General features: G+C 51.2%; 1 protein-coding gene across 1 annotated transcript; it reads right to left on the minus strand.

The window, feature by feature from the left end:
• Positions 1 to 1,036: 1,036 nt before the first annotated feature.
• On the minus strand, positions 1,037 to 25,079 carry ZC3H12D (zinc finger CCCH-type containing 12D). Its single transcript, XM_040238657.1, has 5 exons — positions 24,713 to 25,079; positions 12,260 to 12,399; positions 8,372 to 8,606; positions 5,268 to 5,374; positions 1,037 to 3,792 (listed from the first exon to the last, which is right to left on the minus strand). The coding sequence occupies exons 1-5, from the start codon at positions 25,015 to 25,017 to the stop codon at positions 3,002 to 3,004; spliced, it is 1,578 nt and encodes a 525-aa protein (XP_040094591.1). The 5' UTR covers positions 25,018 to 25,079; the 3' UTR covers positions 1,037 to 3,001.

Raw genomic sequence — 25,079 nt, forward strand, 5'->3', positions numbered from 1 at the left:
ATATATAGTATTTATTTACTTATTTATTTATAGCTGTTCCAGGTCCTCGTTGCTACTCGTCGGCTTTCTCTAGTTGCAGCGATTGGGGACTGCTCTCTAGTTGCAGTGTGCAAGCTTCTCATTGTGGTGGCTTCTCTTGTTGCAGAGCACAAGTTCTAGAGCCTGCTGGCTTCAGTAGTTGTGGCACACAGGCTTAGTTACCCTGGAGCACGTGGGACCTCAGTTCCCAGACCAGGGATCGAACCTGTGTCCCCTACATTGGCAGGCAGACCACCAGGGAAGTCCCAATGTCTTGAAATTCTTGGTCACTTTTAAACACGGAGCCCTGCTTTTTGATTTTGTCTATGTCTCACAGGTTAATTTTGCACAGGGTCACACATTCCCTCTTGGTGGGATTTGTGATTCCCCTTCATTGCTCCAGTTCCCAGAGCTCATTCTTCCATCACCCACTCCTTAATGACCCTTCCATTCACCCCCTCCCCTATCCTGCTCTCCCCCACAGGAGACTTTTTTTTCCCAGAGACAGGGAGTCATACCCGTGCCTGCTGGCAGTTGGCTCCTTGCTCCCCGTCCAAGTTCTGTGTAAAATCCTGAGAGCAGGGATTCACTTGATCTAGAACAATGCTGACATGAGTGGCTTCTCTTGCTTCTACTCCTCAACCTCCAGAGTTCTGCAGTTGTGTCTCAAATCACCTCCTAGAGGCTTCTGGGAAAGCTATACCATGTGGTTAAATACGGTCCAGCCCTTGGCGCCTCAGATTCAAGCGATGGAGAACTCTGCAGGTTTCCTTGGCAACAGCCTGCTGAGCATCCAGCAAAGGCCCATCTCACCTTGGGCCATGCTGCGTCTCCTTGAAAATATGAATTCCAGCCCTCTCCCACCTCCTGCAAGGGATAAATAACACTGAATAAAGCAGACATAGCCCCAGCCTTCACACACAGAGTATCTAATGTGAGGAACCAGCCCTGGGCATGGGGGAGGTGGCAAGCTGCCACAAGAGAAACGGATACGCAGTTTGACAATGGAGAGTCCAGGTGTTGGAAAAAAATGATTTATTCTTGGAACACAATAACAGCTATGCAACTAGGAACATTTTATTCCCTCCCATCCCATTCATGTTTTGTGTCACAAAGACATACCAAGACTTTGGAAAAAATTCCAAAGGGGATTACTTTGAAATGTGCTGTTTCTTCACGTATTTTTGTGCTTGTCTTAATCACAGTGAACCAAATAAAATAGCTTTACAGCTTACTAAAACTCAAACCTGTCCTCAAAGGAAGCAGTTTAAACAGTCCTCACTGTATATCAGCAACACAACAATTCCAAGTCAGGACATAGACCCAAGAGACAAAAGCAGCTCTACCAGAAAGCTTGTCTTGTCAAAAAAAACAAACAAACAAACAAAAAAAAAACCACCGTGAGGAAAATCCAGTTTGTCTAGAAAGACTGGGTCTTCTTCAGGACCGTGGTCTCAAAATACTAAGGTACAATTTTGTGTGTTTCCTCTTTGGAAAAAAAGAGGCGAGGAAGAGATCTGACTGAAACCACACTAAGAATCTGGTTTAAAAAGATGAAAGGATTTTCAGGAAATACATCATCTCTGTATCTCTAAAGGCAGCATTGACCACACTGAAGGGCGCAGAAGCAGATTCTCCAGGGACACCCTGGGAGTGCTTGCCAGTCTTCAGTCTTGCCCGGGTCTGGGAGGTGGATTTCCACTGGGAGGTGCCTCACAGTCTTCTCAGGAACAAAGCAGCCAAGATCTGTGAGTCGGACTGGTACCCCAGAGTGAATGGGTGGATGTCACCCGGAGCTGCCAGGGCCCCAGAGGACGCAGGGCCTGGGTCCTGGCAGCACTGCCTCATCTCCCCTCCCCAAACTAAAAGCAGTAGTTAGCTAGGAGAAACAGCATGGCTGAAGTGGCGAGAAACCTCACAGACGGAGAGGCTCGTCCGAGCGCCCCTCAGATCCCCCTGGAGGTTTCTGAGCAAAAGTCCTAACTCACTGGGATTGGGCTCAGCTGTGAGGTGTGGCTCAGAAGGCTTGGCCAGTAGAGGGCCTGGGCTGGAAACTACCATGATGGACGGCTGGCTGAAAAATGAGGACACTTAGCCCTGAGTCAAGTGGGGGGTGTTTGGGTGTAAGGGCCGGGTACCAAGTGACCCGCCACACCTCCACAAACCAGCACAGCCACACAATCTCAGAGTGACAAGCAGGGCCCATACATGGAAGCTAGAACTCTGGGTTCCCCTCAGAGGTTAAAAACAGCTCATATGGCCAACATCTCCACTGGCCAATTGACAACAGATTTCAAATTTGATCTGCTGCAATGAAATCCAAGGCCTTTTACCAGTTTCCCCCCTTTTGCCCATGACCCACATTAAGTTCACATGGCTGTGTGTGTGTGTGTGTGTGTGTGTGTGTGTGTGCGTGCTAAGTTGCTTCAGTCGTGTCCCACTCTATGCGACCCTATGGGCCAGCCAGACTCCTCTGTCCATGGAAGCCAAAAATATATATGGCTACCAAGCACACTGGTAGCTAACAGAAGAATTTCCTACTTAGCCTGTTTAAGTGGGGTATGCTCTGCAATTTCCTATTTCACTCTATTTCAGGTATCACTCACTAAACTGATCTTGTGACCAACTTAGAGCTCCCAGGTGTAGCTAGATAGAAACAGCCATGGAGTGCTCTGGACAAAACCCTGGGGCTGCAGTGGGCCTCCTAGTCTTCAGGCAGGAGAAATAACTCCTGCCACTTAAGGTCAACCTTATTCTGCAGGACATGGACTTTCAGCAGCAGGCCCTGTGTCATCAAGCACCCACCATGGGCACCACAAAAGGTGATGAAGCTGGCTTCCTCCAGGGAACTGATTATCTTTAAAGCAAAAGGGGCTGGCTCCACAGGGTGGGCAGGCCCAGGTGCAGGTTGATGTCTGCCACCAGCCCAGTTAGGGTACAAGTCAAGACTGGGTCATTACACGCGGTGGCTTCCACTAGCTCCTCAGCGCTTCCCCACGGGCGCACTGGACCTTTGGAATCTCTGGATGAGGAGCATGAGCCTGGCCACGTCGGAGAGCTCGGGGAACAGGGCCATGATGCTGTCCACCTCGTGGGGCGGGAAGATACTGCAGAGCGAGGTGCGCGCCCTGGCGCGCGCGTCCACCTCGCCAGCTACAGCGAGGGGCGCGGGCCTCAAGGGCCCCCCGAAGGCACCGTCGTCCCAGTCCGACTCGGCCCAGGCCGAGCGGCCCGGGAGCTGGCCAGCGCCTGGAGGAAGGACCCACGGGTCGCCGGGCTGCTGGCGCGGGGAGCGCCGGTCGCTCTGCGGAGCGCGGGCGCCATACCCACCCCGCAGGCCGGGCGGGCTCAGGAGGCCGGGTGGGGCTGGCAGGGACGACAACGACCCGGGCGCCACCCAATCGGGACCGGGCGGCGCGGGCGCGAGGCCGCAGCCAGGGCCCCGAGGGGGCGCCCTGAGAAGCCCCGGGTCGTCGCTCAGGAAGAGCCGCGAGAAGCTGCTATCGAGAGTCGCCAAGCCCGCCGACCGCCGCGCGGTGGGCAGGCTGCGCGTGCCGGGCTCCCGGGCGCCGGGCCGGGCGGCGGGGGCGTCCCGGGAGCCGCCCTGCTCCGCCAGGCTGGCCGCGCGCGCGCTCCCCCGCCGCTCCTCCTCGCCGCCCGCGCCCCGCCAGGCCCGCGTCTGCGCGCGGAGCTCGTCGGCCACCGCCAGCTGGGCCTGGTGCGGCCTCTCCGGGTGGTAGAACTTGCACTTGATGCCGTAGGTGCATTTCTTGCCTGGAAGGGATAGAGTGGGGGTGGAGGGGGGCGGGGCGCCTGGTGAGACCTCCGGTGAGGACGCCCGTGGGGTCCCGGCAGCCCCGCGCAGCCTTTCTTGTTGGCGATTCCTGGGGGGAAGGCCCCCAGGCCTGTTGCAGCCTTACAAGGTTTGGGGTGAGAGGAGGTGGCGGGCGAGAAGTGCCCTGCGGCGCCGACAGGACGGATGCGGGCGCAGCACCCTGCTCCTCGTGGTACTGGGCGCTGCACACCGTACCCCAGGGTCACCAGCTAAGGCAAGGTCGTGTCTGCAGGCACCATAACCAGAGACTGAGACCAGATCTCTGGGTCCAGTGCCCTTCAGCCTCTACTTCCCCAGGGATCCTGTGGATCCTGCCAACCTCGGAGGTGAAGAGTAGGTGCATATGGATGGGCCTCCACTACTGACTCGGTTTCCTCCCTCCCCCACCCTCCGTATTCCCCCCTGCCTCCGCAATCCACATCCCTTGCCCTATTCCTTATAGACTGTTTTAACAGAGGTGATCGAATAATTTATCATCCAAACCAGGGCCCTTCTGAGAGTGGAAGGGAGAAGGACAGGCCACCAGAATGTGTGTGTGAGCACCTTAATTCTAACAAGAAATGACTTTCAGTATCACTTAAGACGTCCTAAACTTTTATAGGCACAAAGAAACCAGACCTGGGTATATTAAATAACTTGATAAAGCAAGCTAGTGAAAGAGTTGGCTAGAAGGCTGGTGTCCCTGGAGGGCTCTGGGATAGAATCCTCCATTCTTAGTGGACAGCACCAACCAAAGTCTCCTACCAACCAAAGTAGGAGGGTAGGGGAGACTGTGGGGCAGGATAGGGGCACAAGGTGCCAGAGAAAGGGACTGAGAAAGGAGAGCTTGGGGGTGCACACAGACAGCAATCCTGGTTCCTGGACGTGGCTATGCTCTGTGGGTGACCCCTGCATCCAGCCCTCACAAGCCTTATGCAACAGGCGTCTGGGATGGCAGTTCATCGTTACAATGACAATAATTACAGCTTTCTGACTGCCATCCAGAGAGGCTCATTTACCTCCCCAGGGTCACACAGCTGACTAAGGGCAGAACCCGGGCTAACAGTCCACACTGCTGACCATCAAACATCTCATCAGGATGAAACTCTGGTTCTCTATTAGGTATTTGCTTAATTTTACAAATCTTAACAGGCTTATTTTTAGCAACACTACACATCAGATACAATAACAACCTTCTCATCTGTTAGACACATTTGCCAAGACGTGAATTACGGATGAATCATGCGATGTATACATGCAAACAGAGCCTCTGTATTCCTCATCTGCTTATTAATACACATAGGACGTGGCCTATATTACCTTACACCTTTCTAGAAACGTGAAATATTGGAACCCAGGCTAGAACCCATGCTGTTGACCAGCCAGCCAGCACTTCTGACCTGAACAGGGCCCACAAATGTGGGGCGCTACCCACCGTAGGGGCAGTGCTGCCAGGACGGCTCTGGGGGCTTTGGCTTCCTGCTCAGGAAGTTGCTCAAGGTGGGTCCCCGACGGCCCAGCGGGTCATCAGGAGGCATGAACCTAGAAGACAAGCATGGGGGTGGGTGACTGTAAGCCACACAGAAACTCACCGCTGGCACCTGGTGGAGGGGGAGGAGGGTAGCACCAGGCCTGGCTTTGGCCTGGCCTCTTGGTTCGGGGCTCTTTCTCCCACCCAGGAGTTGCAGCGTGTTAGAGACGCCCAGCCTTTGTCCACACTGACTGGCACAGAGCTCAGCAGGGACAGCTCGCAGGACAGCGGCCCCGGGCCTCGTCCAGGTGTTTCTCCTGCTGAGTCAGCAGCGTCAGACTCACTCAGCAGCTCCTTGAAAAAGGCAGGCTCCAGGCCTCACAAGAGAGCTGCTTAAACAGAAACTCGGGCTGTTCAGGAATCTGCATTGTAACAGTTTCCCAGGTGGATTTTAGCCACTAACAATGAAGCAGAAGTGCACCAGGCCTCCCCGGGACTTAGCCTGAAAGTGGTTCCGTGTTGTCGTCCAATGTCCTCGACAGGTGGCTAGAGACCTCCGCGGGGCCACAAATGGCCTCTTGTCCTGTGAACTCCATTTCTCCTGGGTCACCCCACAGCTCTGGGCCTCTCAGGTGCAGGATAAAAAATTTACAGAGTCTAAAAGGCCAGTCAGCAGGTCAGAAAGGCAGAGGATACAGGTGCGGCCTGCACACAGGTATGGCCTGGGCTCCACCCCACAGCCCCGAAAACCTGGGGTCTGGGGAGGGGGAATGTTACTATGTCACTCTCTGACATCACCCTGCCCCCTTCCAGCCCCTTCCCTTCCCCGGCATTAAGGAAGAAGGGAACACAGCCACAGAGCCCAGAGCTCAAGAGGGAAAACATTTCTCAGAAGGAAAACTCCCTCATTTAGCACAATCCATTTTTTTTTCCTATGTGAATACTTTCATTCCCAGGAGACACTCGAAGGTCATACAAAGGTTCCACAAGAGAGGGTGTGGATTCTCATCGGGGGCCTGTTTTTACAGACTGGCTTCCCCCTAAGAGTGGAGGGTCATGCTGGGGTCCCACCCTGCAGACCATGTCCACCAGGCCGGCCCTGAGCTGGGCGATCCCCGGGCGAGGACAGCCTCTGTGGCTGAGATCCCAGCTACACAGCTGGCTTCTCAGAGTTGGGCCCTGACCAAGAATCCGGGGAGCCACCCAGTGCAGTTATTAAAAGTTCCCTGAGGCTTCACCTCCTGCTCTTTCCCGGGCCTCACAGCCGGGAGCTGGGCCAAGATAGCCCTGTGGACATGCCCTGGGTGCGGGGAGGGCGTCCTTGCCCTCAGGCAGGCGGCAGGCTCTGCACTCTGGCAGCTGGGGACCTCCGGGTAGGCCCTGAGCGGAGGCCAGTGCGTCAAGAGGACTTGGCCTGGACCCCGAGCTGTCGGCAGGCCAGAGGCGGCCATGATCCATCAGACCTCAGTGGGGATTTTCTGGATCCCATGATGACCAGCCATGCCAGATTTCCTCCAGGGCGGAGCCAGAGAGAGTGAGCTGCCAGCCTTGAGAATGTGGACATGACTGTGGGGTTACTGCAGGGTAGCTGCTGTGACCATCTGCCCTGGGGCTTAGCAGCTAGCCTCTGCCTCCTTGACTGTGAGCCTGGGGGTAGTGGGGGCACTAGCGCCCTCCTGGAGGCACATGTCCCGGCCTGACCTAAGAGTAACCACAGCCTCTACGGGGTACAGTCCTCTCTGATCCTCCAGATCACCTAAGAGGTAAGAATGACTAATCTGTGCGTGCGTGCTGAGTCGCTTCCGTCATGTCTGGCTCTTTGCGACCACATGGACTGCAGCCCGCCAGGCTCCTCTGTCCATGGGGTTCTCTGGGCAAGAATACTGGAGTGAGTAGCCACTTCCTCCTCCAGGGGATCTTACTGACCCAGGGATAGAACCTGCGTCTCTTATGCTTCCTGCATTGGCAGGTGGGTTATTTACCGCTAGCACCACCTGGGAAGCCCTTTGACTAAACCAAAGTGTGGTAAGTTCAAGGTGAAGAACACTCAGCCCAGTGAGGTTGAGAGTTCGCCCACCGCACGCAGCTGGTAAATGGCAGAGCCTCAGCTTGAAACCTCATCTGCTGCTTCCAGCTCTTTCCACCACACACGCAGCCCCTCAGGTCCCAGGGCCGCATGCAGCGGCCGTGTGGCCTCTCTGTCCCCATCTTCCCTTCCTTAGGGCTACAGCCAGTGACAGTCACTCACTATCTACAACTTATTCCTAGCCATTGGGTGCCCATGTGTGCCAGGCTGGCTGGGGGCTGTGGCAGATAAAACACATACATGCCCTGCCTTCACAGAGCTGAGCAGCTAGCTTGTCCTCGACCACATTCTTAACAGCCAAGGAGAGAGCCAGGAATGAAGACCGAGCTGTCATCCCTGGAACAGAAATTGAGACAGGAGCCAGGTCTCAGTGGCCGTGCCCTCCCCGACCTTGTCCCACCCTGTGACCACGCCCACCCCGCCAGGCTCCTCCCCTTACCCCTCAACAGGCCAGCCGTGGATCAGCCATCACTCCTCCCACCTTAGCTCTGCCAGGAGGCCCTTGTCCTGCACCTGCTATCTGGTCTGTACCTTGTGACCCCGACCGCACCCTCCCCGTCCCACCCACTGCCCTGTCGCTGGTTGGTCCAGGGTGGACCTGACCCAGGGCGGGCAGATGAAATCAATCAGATTCTCTGGAAAATGTTCACCAAGCCCTATTAAGACAGAGTCAGTTCCAAGATCTTAAACAGCTCCAAAGAAAAGAGGATGTTGCCCGTGCCTGGACACCTGTCAGGCAACTGGGTGCTGGGTCAGCCGGATGTGGGCATGGGAACAGAAAAGTCACAGGCAGTGGGGACAAAACAGCCCCAAGGGGAAAGCTGGTCGCGCAAGAGCGGAGAACCGAGAGGGCGACAGAGGTGGTGGAGGGGGGTGTTTTAGAGCCCGTGACTGAGCCCCGCGGGCCCAAGCTAGTTGGAGCGGTTTCTGCCGGTCACCGCCCCTGTCCCACGCACCCTGGGACCCCGTGGGCACCGCTTACCGATCGTTGACGAAGGAGAACATGAGCAGCCTCTGCTCGATGAACCACTTCCACTCGGGGTTCTCACTCTGCAGGTCGCGGTAGTTGTCGTTGGAGACGATGACGCCGTCCAGCTCGTAGGCCACCTTCACAATGTAGCGGTCGTCATAGCACACCACGCGCTTGCCGCTCACCTTGCGGGACGGCGTGTACACCAGCACTGCCTGCCTCTCCAGCTCCTCCAGCACGTGCTGCTCTGCAGACCGCAGAGGGCACCGCATGGAGCATCTTCTCCGGGTAGTGGGACTCCCCACCCCCAGAACCAGCCCCAGACCCGGGGCAGGTCCAGCAACTCCAGGCTCCTCTCCGATGGCCCCCTCCTCCCCGCTTCTTCCCCCTCCCCCCACCTCCATCTACGTCAAGGAGGAGACTCAAGTTTGATCCCTGGGGCGGGAAGATGCCCTGGAGAAGAAAGTGGCAACCCACTCCAGTATTCTTGCCTGGGAAATCCCAGGGACAGAGGAGCCTGGCGGGCTGCAGTCCATGATTGCAGAGTCAGACACGACTGAGTGGCTAACACGTGACACTGGGGTGCTTTGCCCCTCGCTGAACATCCAGTTTTACATTTATAAAATAAGGAAAATGACTCCTGCACCTGCCTCACAGCACCTGCGGGGAGACTGAACCAGTCCATGTATGGCTGGCGAGCCCCCAGGAAACCTGGGAGGACGAAGTATGTCTTAGGTGGTGCAGGCGTTACAAGGTCTCTTAACAGGAGCTAAAATCTGCATACCTGGAAGGTCTACTCTGTGATCTTAGCTTCGAATTTGGAGACAAAAGAAATCCCTTCCACGTGAAACAGTTACTCCCAGGGTGGAAAAATATGAGCATGTTCTTCACAAATCGTTTCTCCCCTCAAGTCTAAGTCCTTTGCTATGTGACATGGTTCCCAGACTTTTAAAAAGTGCATAATGCATATAATGGCACAAAAGTCACTTAAAAAAAATTACATGTGTGCATGATGATCATTTTGTGATGTATACAAACATCAAATCACTGTGCCGTATACCTGAAACTAACGTAACTGTGCTCAGTCATGTCTGACTCTGCGGCCCTGTGGACCGTAGCCCGCCAGGCTGCTCTGTCCATGGGATTCTCTAGGCAAAAATACCGGAGTGGGTTGCCATGCCCTCCTCCAGGGGATCTTCCTGACTCCGGGACTGAACCCACGTCTTCTGCACTGTGGGTGGATTCTTTACCATTAGCACCACCTAGGAAGCCCACTAATATAATACTGTAAGTCAATTATACTTCAATTTAAATTTATAATTAATTCGTTAAATGCCATGTGTGCCTCACTCCCTTTGAGAACAGAGCACAGTTCGTGCTTTGAAGTCCCCATTGCAGCTCCCAGCTCCCTCCACTCCCTTTAAGATGACCCAGTTTTTAGAACTTTGTATTTATAACTCGCTTGCTTTTACTTTTTAGGATGCATACATATGTACCCTTCAAAGGGATTATTTCCAACGTGATTATGAATCTCCAGACTTTACACAAATGGAGTCCTCATGCATACGTATAGCCCATGCAATTTGTTTCTTAGTTGAACATTGTGTGGGGGAGGTCTGGCCATGTCAAGGTTGTCAGTTTTGCACAGAAGTCTCCCTGTACAGGAGACAAGGATTTCTCCAGGGTCTGTCTTAAGAAGTGATATTGCTGAGTTGTAGGGAAAGCTGCCTTACGAGACAATGCTGAATCATTTTCCAAAGTAGTTATATCAAGTTACTACTCAACACAACATCTACGATGAACTTGCCGGCACTTGACATTTGCAGGATTTTAAATTTTTCCCGATCTATATATAGATTGGGGATAGATAGATAGGGTATAAAGTAGCCTCTTGTGGTTTTATTTTGCATTTCTCTGGTCACTAATACAACTGAACACCTCTTCATATGTTTATTTGCCATTTGTGTTTTCCATCAAAGGCTTATTCATGCCTCAGCACATATTTCTATCTGTCCTTTCAGTCTTACTAGCTTGGAGAAGTTCCCTGTAGATTCTGGACTGTGATCCTTCATCAGGAATATGTGATGTGTGGCCTCTCCCAGTCTGAGGCTTGTCTTTTCATTCTCTTGTTTTTGCGGTATCTACTAATGAACAGAAGTTTTTATTTTAGTGTAGGCAAATTTATGACTCTTTCCCATCTCCTGACACTTCTTGTGGCTTGTTTAAAAATTCTTCCCTACCCCAAAGTGAATTCCCTACACTTTACCCATTCTGTGTTGCATAATATATATTGCACAATATTGCACAACTGTTGAAAGCCACCATCCTCCACATTCAGACCATAAAGAGTAATCTGGGATGAGAGGTCCATGATGAACACAAATGTTCATTCCCTGGCTTCTCATAATCTCATTGAAAAAGCAGTGAAAAAGTACAGAAGGGGGAAAAGATCCATAATCACATTTAAAATCACATTAAAAAAAAACACCAGCAAAATCAAATTTTGATAAATTTTAGGAAGACAGAAAGCAGGTAGGACTATACTGATCCTACATTACAGAGGGAGCCATAACCTCCAAATGTGTACAGAGGCTGAAGCAGAGGTGGAGCCTGTTTTCTGCAAAGCCCTGCTTTCCAGCAGGAGTGGAGAGTGGGGAGAAGTCAGATGATTAACTGAAGGGTTACTATGGGGCAGCCCTATCCACCCTTTCCTGTCCCTGACTCTATAAGGGAAGTGAAGATGTAACTACAAAGGAGGAGGCCTTTGACCTCTTACAGTAAAACATCACGCTTGTGGCAATGCCACTTCCAGTTCCAACAGCTGCCTCTTGCCTGTTGCATGCAGGGTGCAATGAAGCAAACTCTGCTGGTCAATATAGTCAAAGGTCAGCCTTGACTTTGGGGAAAAGATCCAAATACCAGGAGAGAAAGTCTATGGAAATTGCACATGTGTATATTTAACCAGTCTGGTTCTTTATTCACAAGTAAACACTAACAAGCAGAGGATCACCAGACTTTTGGGAAGAAGATTTAACAGCAAAGAGAGAAAAAGAGAAGGGAACAAAGAGAATCAGAGAAAAGAAATATGATTCATGGACCTTCAGAGAACTTTTTCAAAGTCTGTGTTAGTATAGGAATATTCAAGAAGATACTATAAAACAAGAATAGCATTTCATTTAAAATAGAATCAGAAAGAGAAGAAGAAGCAATTGGCTAACACTGATAGAACTGAAAACAAAACAAAAAACTTTCAGTTAAAAGACTGGAAGAAAAACTCAATGAAACCTCCCAGGATCACTAGAGGTCAGTCATACCATCGCTAACATTGGCTGACACAACACCAGTAATATCTTGGGATGGGACCTCTTCTTATAAGAAAGTCAGACAAACAAACAAACAACAAAAAACCTGTTTATTTAAATGACCTATTCTGTTCTTTGTAGCTTAAAATATTCCTAGCTGATGTAAGAATTAAAAATAAAGAATTCCGTGGATGCCAATTTCCATTTTTTTTTTTTTTTAATGAAGAGATTGGACTAGATAGTCAGTGGACCAAATGGATGTCTCTTTCATTTCCTATACTCTTTTAGGGGTGGGAAGCAGACCAACTTTTTATGCAGAGTGTTAAAAGTTATAAAATAGTTTTTCAAAACTTAATCTTTCACACTAAAAGAGTAAATATGCCCAATTGCCTGTTCAACAACTATTAGGCACCTATGAGACATGCCAGATATTACACTAGATGCTAGGGTTCTGGTTGTGCTTTCATGGAGCTTAGAGTTCAGCGAGGAAGACAGACACCATCAAACAAACGGTAAGCAGATAGCTGATTGCAACTGTGGGGAGAGCAGCGGAGGAAAGGTGTGCAGTGCGTCTTGAGAGTGCAGCGCTCGAGCATACCTCTAATCGGGGCGTCAGACCTTGGTGGCTCTTTCCTCCAGGAGGGGACAAAAACTTTGATGTAGGTGTGTCCTCTGTCCCTGAACCAGTCCACGGCTAGCTGGATTCCCCGGCAAGAGAAGATTTCTTTATTCCCATGGCTACAATGAGAAAACAAAGGGATCTGTAGAGAAACAGGCAGGGTTTCTCAAGAGTGGTTTTTCCTGGGAATAGCCTGGATCCTAGTCTCATCATCAAAGGGGATCAGGCAAATCTGCATTTTGAAAATAGGTCATTCTTTACACAAAATATATCCCTTAATCGGAACCAATTAGCTTGTGATAACATGCAGGGGGTCTCAGGCTCCTAGGGGAGTACATTCATTCCAAGGATGAAAAGACAAGCTCCTCTTATTAACTGAAGCTTATAAGGTTCAAGAGAGGGTTGTCAATGTGATGGTGGGCTTCCCAAGTCCAAGTAACAAGGTCAACATGCCCCACAAATTCCACTGAAATCATCCATGCAGGCAGAAAGGAGAGAGTGGTGTGAGAGGTTGCTCAAAGTTACTGAAGGTTTGTCTTGCTCCTAAGAGGAATAAGAAGCCATAGAAGGATAAGACTGGGGGTACATATGGTGTGTGGTGGCTTGGAGGTAAAGATGCTGCCTGCCAATGCAGGAGACAAGGATTCAATCCCTGGATTGGGAAGATCACTGGGAGAAGGAAATGGCAACCCACTCCAGTCTTCTTGCCTGGAGAATCCCATGGACAGGGCCAGGTGGGCTATAGTTTATGGACACGATTTAGTGACTGAGCAACAGAGCAGGCATGCTTATGTGATCTGAGCTGATCTGATGTATGTTTCAGAGCTCCACCTGGCAGCACAGAGGACAGTATGTTGGAAGGAGCAAGAATGGAGGGTGGACAGCAGTTAAGAAGCTGCCGGGGTGACTGTCAAGAGCAGAACCTGATGGTGATCTGGCCCCAGCTGGTGGTGATGAAGAGGAGTGAACTTGAGAGACAGATACTCAGGAGGTACTATCTCCAGATGCAGTGATCAGCTGGATACAGGGATGATAGTGAAAAAGACATTGAGGAGCTTCTAGATCTCCAGCTTGTATAAGGGGAATGCAGGGCTCTGAGACAGACCCTGGTCTGGAGGAAGACAGGATTTAGAGAAAAAGATCCTGAGTTTGGTTTTGGACACATGTTGAGATGGGAAAAGCCTTGGTGACCTCTAAATGGAAATATTAAATAAACAGCCAGGGTTCAGAAGACAAGTCTGGGTGATAAAACGTGTGACTCATCTGTTTAAGTACTGGTTGGAGCCACCACGTGGAGAGAATTGCCCGATCACCCAGACAGGGAGTGAGTGGCCGGGGAACTGGGCGTGGAGGAGCTTCGGAGCTCAGCAGCTGGTCGTGGGTAGAGGAGGACAATCAAACAAGAGACAAAAGGTGTCTATCAGAAAAGAAGTGGGAAGGGGACTTCCCTGGCGTTCAGTGGTTAAGGCTCCATGCTTCCAATGCAGGGGACCCAAGTTCAGTCCCTGGTCCAGAACTAAGACAAAAGATATATTAAAAATTAAAAGTAAAGAAAAGAAAGGAAGCGGGTAAAACAAAAGAGACTGCACTGTGGGAGCCTTGAGAAAGAAGCAGTCAAATGTTGCTCTGAGAAGACAGAGCATCCCTTAAAACATCCCTCAGACTCAATAAGTAGAGGTCAGCAGTGTTTTGCTGGAGAGGGAGACAAGGGAATGGATTTGAGATACCGAGAATGCACACTCAATGAATGCAGCTGTGGATGGGCCACAGACCAGCTTAAGGCCAGATTCGCCACCCTCTGCTCACGACTTCCACCCCATCGCAATCCTTCAACCCTTCATCCTGGCCATGCACCTCCCTCCACTCCCACTGCAAGGCCTTTGTACCAACTATTTCCTCCCCTCTTCGCCCAGTCCATTCCTCCCTCTTCTTTCGATCTCAGCTTCATCACCACTTCCTTAGGAAAAGCAGCTCCATCAGATTCCCCTGTTACAAGCCTCACAGCAAGGACACGTCCTTGTCCTTCCTACACTTACCACAGCTGAATGTGCACGTCCACCATGGGATAAATCACCCCTGCCCCCCTTGCTAGATCATGGGCTTCCCAGGTGGTACTAGTGGTAAAGAACCCACTTGCCAAGGCAAGAGACATCCCTGGGTCGGGAAGGTCCCCTGGAGGAGGGCATGGCAACCCACTCCAGTATCGTTGCCTGGAGAATCCCATGGAGAGAGGAATCGTATGGAACCCTACAGTCCAACAGGGTTGCTGAGTCAGACACAACTGAAACGATTTAGCATGCATGCATTTCTAAATCATAGGTTCCTGTTTTTGCCCATCAAAATCCCAGCACCTAGCACAGTGGTGTCTGATCATTGATAAGGATTCAATAAGAACATGTCGAAGGAATGAATGACTGAGAAGAAGCAGGCCTTGTGAGCAGCTGGAGGAGAAGCAGTCCAGGTGCAGGGAAGGGTTGGCTGGAAGGACCCTGATGTAGGTTTGCGTGTCCAGGGACCAAAAAGAGGACAGTGTGGCTGGAACGTGTGGAGTGAGTGAAGGGGAGGTGGGGAGGCGGGAGGGGGCGCAGCTGGGTGCTCAGAGAGCCAAGGTCCCCACGACTCCCGCACCCTCTTCACATCCAAGCAAGGCCAACATATCAAATCCCCACGTCTGTGCTTTCTCTGGTGCGTGGCTCCTTCTGCTGTTTTCTCAGAGAGGGTTAGGAGGGGTCCGGGTTTGTCAAGAGAAAAAGGGAGTCTGGAGACGCTCATCAGTAGTGTTGGAAGCCGGGCTTTGTGGAGATTCAAGAGGACTCTACACCCCAGGGATGTATCAGAAACCAGGCCTTGACCCCTAGGTCCATAGGGTCTTCCAGCTTAGGGCAATAGCCCTTTGGCCGCTGAGGCTAGACTGTGAGGCTTCTGCAAACAGTAAGCAGAAAAATATCAATGGGGCCGTCCATGGAAAAAAGGAAGAGGAAGTGGAAAGCTAGTCCCTTCTGCCCCAGCAGAAATTGAAAAAAGAAAGGAGATGGAGGAAGAACGTGGAGGCCATTCACAGGGTCCTTACCCTGCACCCTCCAGGCATGCCCCACCCACTGAGCCATGAGGGGCTGAAGAGGCTGGAAACACTGGGACGGGTGTGAACAAGAGGCTGAAAGCTTGTCTCTCAGCACAGCCTGGGCGAGTTGCAAGCCTCTCAGAGAAATCCTGGTTTCAGCAGATGTAGCATCCCCCAGGACTGCCGGGCCGTCGTGAACAAAAGTGGTGTCTAGGTGAGCCCGAGGCAACACCCCTGGATTCCCTGCTTCCCCTGGAGGATTGTGTGTGGCCTGGGAGTGGACGAACAGGGGGTGTCCCAAGTGGTGCTAGCAGTAAAGAACCCACCTGCCAATGCAGAAGGCATAAGGGTCACTGGTTTGATCCCCAGGTCGGGAGGATCCCCGGGAGGAGGGCATGGCAACCCACTCCAATGTTCTTGCCTGGAGATTCCCATGGACAGAAGAGCCTGGCGGGCTACAGTCCACGGGGTCGCAAAGAGTCGGACACGACTGAAGTGAATTAGCACAGCACATACACAAGGGGATAGCACTAAAGCCAGTGTGGCTTCCCCAAAGGCCAAACAGGACCAATGTCCCTCTGCTGACCATTCCGGAAGCAAGGCCAGCCTCGTTGCTCTGCAGCAGAGTCCGGTGAGGGTCCCAGACCCCTCTCCCAGGTAGCACCAGGTTTCAGAAGCTTCCAGATGCCATTTGGGAGAGGAGCGGGAGAAGGGAGAGGAAACAGGGAGCTGGAGTCGTCCAGAAGACAGAAGAGGCTGAGGCACCACACATGAGCAAGTGTGAAGCTTGCTCCTTCCTGGTTCCTAGAAGGTAGCGAAGAGATTTCATGTGTCACAGAAAATAGTCTATGTTCTATGCAGTTGCAGCAGTGATGTGAACATTTTATGACACCACACTCCTACCTTGCCCCGCAGCACAGGTATCTCTTGGCTACAGCAAAGTCTGTGCATGCATGCTCGGTCACCTCAGTCATGTCTGACTCTTTGCAACCCCACAGACTGTGGCCCGTCAGGTTCCTCTGTCTATGGGATTCTCCAGGCAAGAATACTGGAGTGAGTTGTCATGCCCTCCCCCAGGGGATCTTCCCAACCCAGGGATCGAACCCATGTCTCTTGCATCTTCTTCACTACAGGCAGGTACTTTACTGCTGAGCCACTGGGAAGTCCTGCAGCAATGTCTACCCTCAGACAGTTCTCAGAAAAACAAATCATTGCCACAATTCTTTAAAATTTGTTTCTATGGCATGCCGTGTGGGATGTGGGATCTTAGTTCCCCGATTTGCATTTGGGAGCGTGGAGCCTTAACCACCCGACCGCCAGAGAGATCCCTACAGTTCTTCCCTTGGTTGCTCTCTTTTCTGTGACTACGTCTATATATCTGTTCAACTGTTCAAACACCAGCTTTCCATCCCTGACGCCTTTGATGGGTGTGTGATTTGGGGCAGGGATGGGGGTAAACAGAACCCAGTGCCTGTAGGCGGACAAAGATGACAGGTGTGACCAGTTCCAGTGATTCTGGAAGGGCCTCAGCATGCAGTGGCCCCGGCTGGAGGCAGGTGTAGGGGAGGGGGTTGGAGGTTCAGGAGTTCAGGAAGAGAAGAGCTAAGGAATGGTGCCATAACAGCTTCATGCAGCAAAAACTGGCCCCCCAGCTTCTCGGACACGAGACTCCAACCAAGAACCTCCAAAGAACAGGTTAAGTACCACCTAGGCCAGCTAGGCCAAGGCAAGAATGGAGGAGGTGCATGTCTGTCCACCAGTTCATCCAGGACCTTCCCTGTCTCCCTAAGAAGTGCCCTCTCTTCCAGTTGGAATTCCAGGCTCAGGGAGTTCAGGGACTGGCCCTCTCTGGAATGGAGTATTTTCATTCAGGATTCATTCATTCACTCATTCATTCCCGTTCTTGCATGGACCCTACCCCAGCTTCAAGAGCCTCTGGTCTCTCGAAATGTGAAGATTATCTCTTGTTCCGTCCTTACCATGTTTCTTTTTTTTTCCCTAAACCAACCTCAAAACCCCACCATGGCTGCCCTAGTTCTGGTCACAGAACACCCTGGGCAATGGCAGTATTGATGCCACAAGCAGGGGAGACCTGCCCGCCACGTGGGAGCAGGCAGAGCTCTGGTCATAAAGCTCAGCGGTCACCCTGGGAGCCCAGGCCCCGCATTCAGAGGGAGGGACCTAAGCCAGAGGCACCCTCCCCTGTGTGTCTCCTCCACTCGCTCAGCATCCAGGTGTGAGCAAGCCTCTCCATCAATGGGGCACTGTGCTTGGGGGCCTGGGGAGCAGCGAACAAACAAACCTGCCCCCAGCCTCTCAGAGCTCATTTCTAACAGAGTCTGCGTACCTGGCCACTTTGCACATGGGCCTGATTGAATCACTGCAAGGAGCTCTTGAGGACCCTTGAGGAAACTAAAGCAAAGCCATGTGCCCGGCTCACAGATCTTGCAGTTGACCTCACAGCCTGATCTGTTGGGCTGCAAACTCTTCCCCTACCCCATCTCTGTTTTTTTCCTCTTTATTCCTGGGCCTTTCTAGTCTCCACCCCTGGGATCCAGACAGCGGCTCCTTCAGCACAAAAATTACCAGCTGGTAAAATGCTCAAGCTGAGGGAGGGAGCCTAGTGCTTATTAACAGTCAGCGAGAACCAGCTCATCAGGCAGCAAGCTGAGCAGCGGGCCCTGGGAAAAGGCGAAAGGAGTGGTAGGTTTTGAATAAAGGGAGGTGGTGAGGGAAGTGGGTTGGTGCCCAAAGCAAATTCTGCCTACATGACAAATGTGCCAGGGGCACCTGCCCATTAACGTGTAGCCATCTACAGTAACTGACAATCCTACTGAACACTTCTGTATCATTAACTATTGCCCAAAAAATCTCTGCAGAAATTAACAGCTCACAAGATAGTCCTGTGTAGAGTGAGGCGGTGGTTTTGGGGTGGGACGAAAGGAAAAGTTAAGCAGTGATTCCTTTGCGGTGTGAGATATAAAGGCCTAACACTGATTGAATTGTGTTTCTTATTTGGGGTTAAATTACAAACACTCTGAAGCTGGAGTTTATACCCATTTCACCAAGAAGTCTCTCCCCAGCTCAGGTCTGGGGGGTGACTTCTGAGAGAGGGTGCTCCCTTATCTCATAATAGGAGAAATGGGTACAGACTTAGGAACCCAAGGTCAGTGTGGTCAGAGTCCACTCAGAGGCTGAAAAACAGGTTGAACCCCCTGCCCAGGAGTGCGCCCCCATCAGTAGCCCTTGATGAAAACGTCCATTGCTGATCTGAGCTTTATCATCACTGAAGATTCATTTCTCCACCATATGCCAGAATCTGTTAAGGTCTTTAAGAGTTTAAAAAGGTAAACAATAAGTTTAACAAAAAATCCTGTACAACCCAAGGCAAGGACACATTCAGATGAAACCCTTGTCAAGGCCAGTAAGAGGATGGGAAATTACCAGGTTGTTTTTCCCCAAGCTGACGGCCCTCAGATGGCTCCTTTCTAAATTTGCCTACAGAGCGCTCACCACTTGTGCTTGTGAGCGCATGTGTGAGTATTTGTGAGTTTGCCAGGCAAGAAAAATGCTGACAAGAGTTGGCAGCGAGAATTAATGCTCTTCCTGAACACCATGGTGCAGCTGGTCACAGGCTTTCAATGGTCATGTTTTTTTTTAAAGGCATCTTTTTAAAACCTGCTGGACCATTTTCTTAAGGCCAAGCGTACAGCAACTCCAGGGCTCAGCTCACATCTCCCTGTGTCCTGCACGTACACACACCCGCATACACACGCAGAAAGGTATAGAGATTGTGCCTGGAAACCAGTCTCTGTGCTTCTGGTCAGGCAGAGCCACCATGCGATGCACCCGTGACCTTCTGCGGGCTCCCTACAGGCTAGGACCCCCAGGAGGGGCGTGCTGGCCCCTGGGGAAGGAGTGAGATACAGCATCTCCTGCCTGGATTAGGCCGGTCTAGGCCTCATCACGCCTGGGAGAGCTCGGTGGAGCACGTGCAGGCTCTCGTCCCAGGGTAGCCTGCCCTAAGACCAAAGATGGTACAGAATTTTCAGCCCAAATATACCCGGTGCCAGAGCAAATGGAAAAAGCACTGAATCCAGAGCCTGACACTTACTTCTCTGTGACCTTGAGCAAGTTACTTACTCTCTCTGAACCTCTGTAGAAGGTTCATATTTCCTTCTTTGCATGCATAAAATAATCACCTGAATCCTAGAATGTCAGAAATGAAAAGCTACTTGAGACTATTATTACTCAGCGCAGCCACTTAATTGTAATAAACAGGGCTCAGAAATGTCAGATGACTCACGAGGAGGTCACACAGTGGGTAAGATGAGAAACTGGAGCTATACCAGCTGTTTTGTACCATACCACTCACCACATGTGGCTATTTACCCTTCAAGTGAATTCTAAAGAAATAAAATTGGAAGTTCAGCTCCTCTGCCACACCAGCCACATTTCCAGCATTAGGTCACCCCGTGTAGCAAGCAGCCACCACAATGCACAGTGCAGGTACAAAACATTCCATTTTCACAGGGACTTCATTGGGCCGTCCTAGGCTAGAGTTGGTGCTAGAGGTAAAGAATCTGCTTGCTAATATAGGAGATGCAAAAGACACAGGTTTGATCTGTGAGTCATGAAAATCCCCTGGAGTAGGAAGTGGCAATGCATTTCCATATTCTTGCCCGGGAAATTCCATGGACAGAGGAACTAGGGGGGCTACAGTCCACGGGGTTGCAAAGAGTCAGACACAACTCAGCATACACATACACACACAGGCTAGAGGCCAGAACGCAGGTCTTCAGACTGTAAGCCCCATGTTCTGTTGCCTGCTTCTGACCTCCCTGGTTTCCTACATGAAATACAAGGGATTTGGCGAAACTGTGCTTAGTTGCTCAGTTGTGTCCAACTTTTTGCAACTCCATGGACTGTAGCCTGCCAGGCACATCTCTCCACCAGATTCTCCTGGCAAGAATCCTGGAGTAGGTTGCCATACCCTCCTCCAGAGGATCTTCTCAACCCAGAGACTGAATCCAGGTCTCCCACTTTTCAGGCAGATTCTTTACCATCTGAGCCACCAGGGAATCCAAACTAGGCAAAACTAGGGGTGAACATAAGGTCTGGCTTCCCGGGTCGCCATCTTATGCCTGCACCACTGCAACTTATTGATAGAATTCTCACTGAAGTTGACCTGCCACTTAGGAAATGATAAATGAAATGAATGTTCCTGCTTATAAGAGCCAAATAGACTCTTGTTGGTTCAGTGGGGAGATGGAAGACTCTTGGAATTGAGTGGTATGGTCCTGTTGAAATGACTTGAACAGGACTGTGTGCTCAGAACAAATACATTCCCACTTCTTTTAAACCATTTGGTCAGTGACCCTTGCTGCCACTCTTCAGAACAGCCACCCAGATAGCCTTGGGCTACCCATTCTGAAAACCTGGGGAGAGGGGCCGATGGAAACTTCCACAGTGGTGGCAAGGTGAGAGCACAAGGATGAAGCCAGGGTCTGATGCAGTCAGTGCTGACCTTGGCCAAGCCCATCCAGGTCATTTCTGTGCTGCTGCTTCTCTCAATCTAGATGTCCAGAGGCAAGGACAGATGACCCCCCTCTCACATTCTCTGAGCTAATGGAGAGGCTTAGCACCTCCTGTAAAGCATGACACTACCTATAACTGCTCATTCTACGTCAGTGGTTCTTTATGTTTTGGGGATCATAGACCTTCTAAGTGCCTATTGGAAGCTTCAGACCTTCTCCCCAGGAAACCACAGATATGTATACTGATTCCACATTGTGTATATCATTTCAGGCCATTGCTGCTTTGGAAGATGGAAGAGGCTGCATGCCAAAGAATGCAGGTGGCCTCCAGAAACCGAAACAGGCAAGGAAACACATCATCCCCTAGAGCTCCCAGAAGGAAACACAGCTCTGCCATCACCTTGATTTCAGCCCAGGAAAGCTCAGGCCAGACTTCTGACCTCCAGAACTACAGCACAATACACTAGCATTGTTTTAAGTCACTACATTTGTGTGGTAGTTTATTATAGCAGCAATAGAGACTAATACAGATTTTGATCTTTTTAAGGAAACACCACTTCCAAAAGAAAATGAGAGGGAGAAAAAGAAAACTGTGACTGAAAAGTGAGGCTGGGGCTTCCCTGATGGCTCAGTGGTAAAGAATCTGCTTGCCAATGCAGAAATCACGAGTTTGACCCTGGTCCAGGAAGATGCCACATGCCACAGAGCAGCGAAGCCTGTGTGCCACGACTGTTGAGCCTGTGCTCCAGAGCCTGGAAATCGCAACTACTGAGCCCACGAGCCCTAGAGCCCTTGCTCCCACCACAGCGAGAGTCCTTACACTGCAACTAAAAGTAAAACTCTGTGGCTGCAACTAGAGAAAAGCCTGCGCAGCAACAAAGACCTCGTAGAATCAAAAATAAATAAATTAGAAATTTTTTGAAAAGTGAAGTAAAACTTTAAAAATAAAGTAGCCCTGAGCTAATTTTTAGAGAAAAGAAAAAACGAGGCTATTCGTGAGCAAAGGCAGACTTCAGAGGACAGACCCCAGACAGCAAATCGGCAACAGGCACCCTAGAGGATGCTACTGCCACCAGAAGACGCGCCTCCCACCTGCTCAGGACAGAAAGGAACACGCGTCCCAACCTGTCTTTTAAGCTCCTCCCCCTCCTTCCAGGACCAGACAGCACATGAAGTAGAAGCACCTTCGAAAGCAGAGAATGGCAACACCTGCAGTACTACAAGACCTCAGAGGAGGAGAATTTTCAGGCTGAGTTTTGAGGTCAAGAGATAATTAGATTCCATGCTGGGTTTCAACCATCTAGCCCTGCTAAAGGTGCGCCCCACACTGGGATCTATCCTTCACAACTGAGAACCACACAGTCTGAAGTGAAGGGGTCCTGTTGAACTCTGGTTGGAGGACCAGGAAGCGTTATTGCAGAAGGAACAGGGCTGGAGGTGAATGTCTGACCCACTCTCTCCCAGATGTGCCTTTGGACCAATGAAGTACCATGCATGGGTGGGAACTGTGGAAATTTTTTTCCTAACTAAAGGGATGCAGGGGGCAGGGGAAGGGATGTTTGTGTATATGTGCATACGTTTACAGACACACAATGAGAACACACACACAGACATGTGTTCTGGGCATTTGAGGTGGTTTTAAGACAGCATGAGTGTGAAAGAATGAATGTTCTGACACATTCTTTAGAATAAGCCTGAGAGATGGTTTCTATCTGTTACCCACACAGACTGTGCATGAATAGAGAAGACCAGTTACAGTTGTAGGAGGTAGAGATGGGGTGAGACTAAACCCCCACGTTCCCAGAATTTACCTGGAACATGTCAAGGTCACATGCAAATAGAGGACATGGCTTAAATTTTAACTCCAAGCAGCAACAGAGACTTTCATCAATAGAAAACGCTCCACCACCACCCGATTGTAACCATTCCTAAAAAATGTCTGGCCCCCAAAGAGAGAATGCTTTCCTGTAGCACCAGAAGTAGTTTTTTCACCCTATAGCCACTCTGCTTCTCTGAGCTGGAATCAGAGAGTTCATATACTCTTAGGGCTGAAAAGGTCTTTGATTTAAACAGTATCATCTCACTTTATCAAGGGGTTCTTGAGGCAAGAATACCAAGTGGTTTGCCATTCCCTTCTCCAGTGGACCACATTTGGTCAGAACTCTGCACCGTGACCCGTCTGTCTTGGGTGGCCCTGCACAGCACGGCTCATAGCTTCACTAAGTTATACAAGGCTGTGATCCACGTGATCGTTTTGCTTGACTTTCTGTGATTGTGGTTTTCATTCTGGAGGCTATGGGATTGTAGTTCTTGCTTTAAAATGAGGTGGTTGGATGGCCTCACCGATTCAATGGACATGAGTTTGAGCAGACCCCAGGAGATAGTGAAAGACAGCCTGGTGTGCTGCCGTGCATGGGTCACAAAGAGTTGGACACAACTGAGCGACTGAACAGCAACCGTCTTACTTCAAATGTGAGCGGGTATCTTTCTACCGATGTCCAGAGGAAGAGACATCTCATCCAGATCAGACAGAGGCCAGGCCACCTCTTAGAACCCAGCAGACTTTCTTCCTAGGACCCTCAGAAACTACTGAATTCTTAAAAATCCCTTTAATTCACTCAGGAATGTTGAATTAGTAGGATTTCAGAGGCTCACCTACCTGGTGCCTACACAGAGCATATGTAAGAATGCTTTACAGACCCAAGGACCAGCTCCTAGGCCACAGGGAGAAGGCACGGCTCTATTGCCTGTTGATATAATCAAGCCCAGGGAGACCTAGGTGGCTTGAATGAATGCTTGAACAATCTTGCCCTACACATCAAGCGGGGAACCACCCCCAAGGCTGGGCCATCTTGAGTTAACCCTTCCAAACTTCTCTCCTGCAGTGCCCAATCCAGAGTGAGCCCAAATTCCTAGAGAAAACCACTCAGCTCCTCTGTTGACATATTCAGCAGCGGTGACACGGATTTTCTCCATGCCCAGCATGGCTCAGCTTTTGGAAAGGGACGTGCGTCTATGTGCGGCTCTGAATGACCAACTCCCTATGGCTCTGCCCTCAGTTGGGCTGTAACTTAGCCAAACAGAAAAGTAATGCACTTGTTTGGGCAAAGCCTTCTCCATGCCCAGTGGTGGGTGTGGGTGAGGCTGTGGAACCCCTTTCTCAGCGGAACTTAACCTCTCCAGGAAAGATGAGGCCCAGCATGGAGCTCTCATCACGGCAATACACGAAGACGCCAACGCATCAGTATAACTACTGCCTCTGTAGCTCAGGGACCACAAATACCACCCACCCACCCTAGCTAGGGAGCTCCACCACCTCCACCACTGCTCCCCATCCCCAGCAGAGGACTTTCGAGGTGGTTCAAGTCCATTTTCCATCTGACTCTCATAACCTTAAGGGAAGCTAAAAAGCTGTCTCTTGACCTGTGTCACAGAAGGGGAACTTGAGATAGCCAGCTTTCCCAGAGTCATGCAGCCGCTTAGGGACAGACTCCAGGCCAGAAGCCACCTTCTCCCAGCCCTAGGTTTCTCGCCATTTATCCCTGCTGGGATAAGAGGGGGAAGAGAGCCCCCTCTGCCTTAACGTGAGAATAACCTCCCTCTGTTGAACACTTACTGTGTCAGCACTGTCCTAGGCATGTCCGACAGTTCCAGTTCTTAGGACTAAACTTCTAGGGAGGTTGTAGACCCACCTTACAGATGGAGAAAGTGAGGCTCAGAGCGGTTAACTGACTAAGCAGCTACTGAGGGTTGAACCGGGGGTTCCCACCCCCACGCACTGGCTCCAAAGCTCCTTGGACCAAACCACTGACAAGAAGGGGTGAAGGACGCTACCTCATGGCCACGTTGCTGCCGTCGATCACTATGGGTCTCAAGGAGCTGGCAGGGTCTCCGCTGTCCTCTCCGGGGTCCGCTCCCAGCCCGCACTGCACAGAGTCCAGGGTCCCGCAGGAGCCCCTGGGCACGAGCAGGGGTGCGGCGCTGCCCTCATGCGCGCTGGGCCGGCTGCCCGTCTGGATCAGCTCCTGTAGCACGTCATTGACCAGGGCGTCCTCACCCAGCTTGCCTAGCACCCTGGCCACGTCCTCCCGGCTGTAGCCCAGCTTCTGGAAGAACTCCATCTTGCTCGAGCGCTGCATGCTGTGCCAGCCAGGCCCCCCGCAAGGGTCCTGCCGCCGGCTTCCTCCTGGCAGTGCCCTGC

The sequence above is a fragment of the Oryx dammah genome, unplaced genomic scaffold (assembly GCF_014754425.2).
Source record: "Oryx dammah isolate SB20612 unplaced genomic scaffold, SCBI_Odam_1.1 HiC_scaffold_4, whole genome shotgun sequence".
Lineage (NCBI taxonomy): Eukaryota > Metazoa > Chordata > Mammalia > Artiodactyla > Bovidae > Oryx > Oryx dammah.

Coding starts and splice junctions, on each gene's coding strand:
- ZC3H12D (XM_040238657.1), bottom strand. CDS start 25,017: ATGCAGCGCTCGAGCAAGATGGAGTTCTTCCAGAAGCTGGGCTACAGC. Junction 8,607..12,259: donor GTCTGACGCCCCGATTAGAG/GTATGCTCGAGC, acceptor TGCGGTCTGCAG/AGCAGCACGTGCTGGAGGAG. Junction 3,793..5,267: donor CTGGCAGCACTGCCCCTACG/GTGGGTAGCGCC, acceptor TATCCCTTCCAG/GCAAGAAATGCACCTACGGC.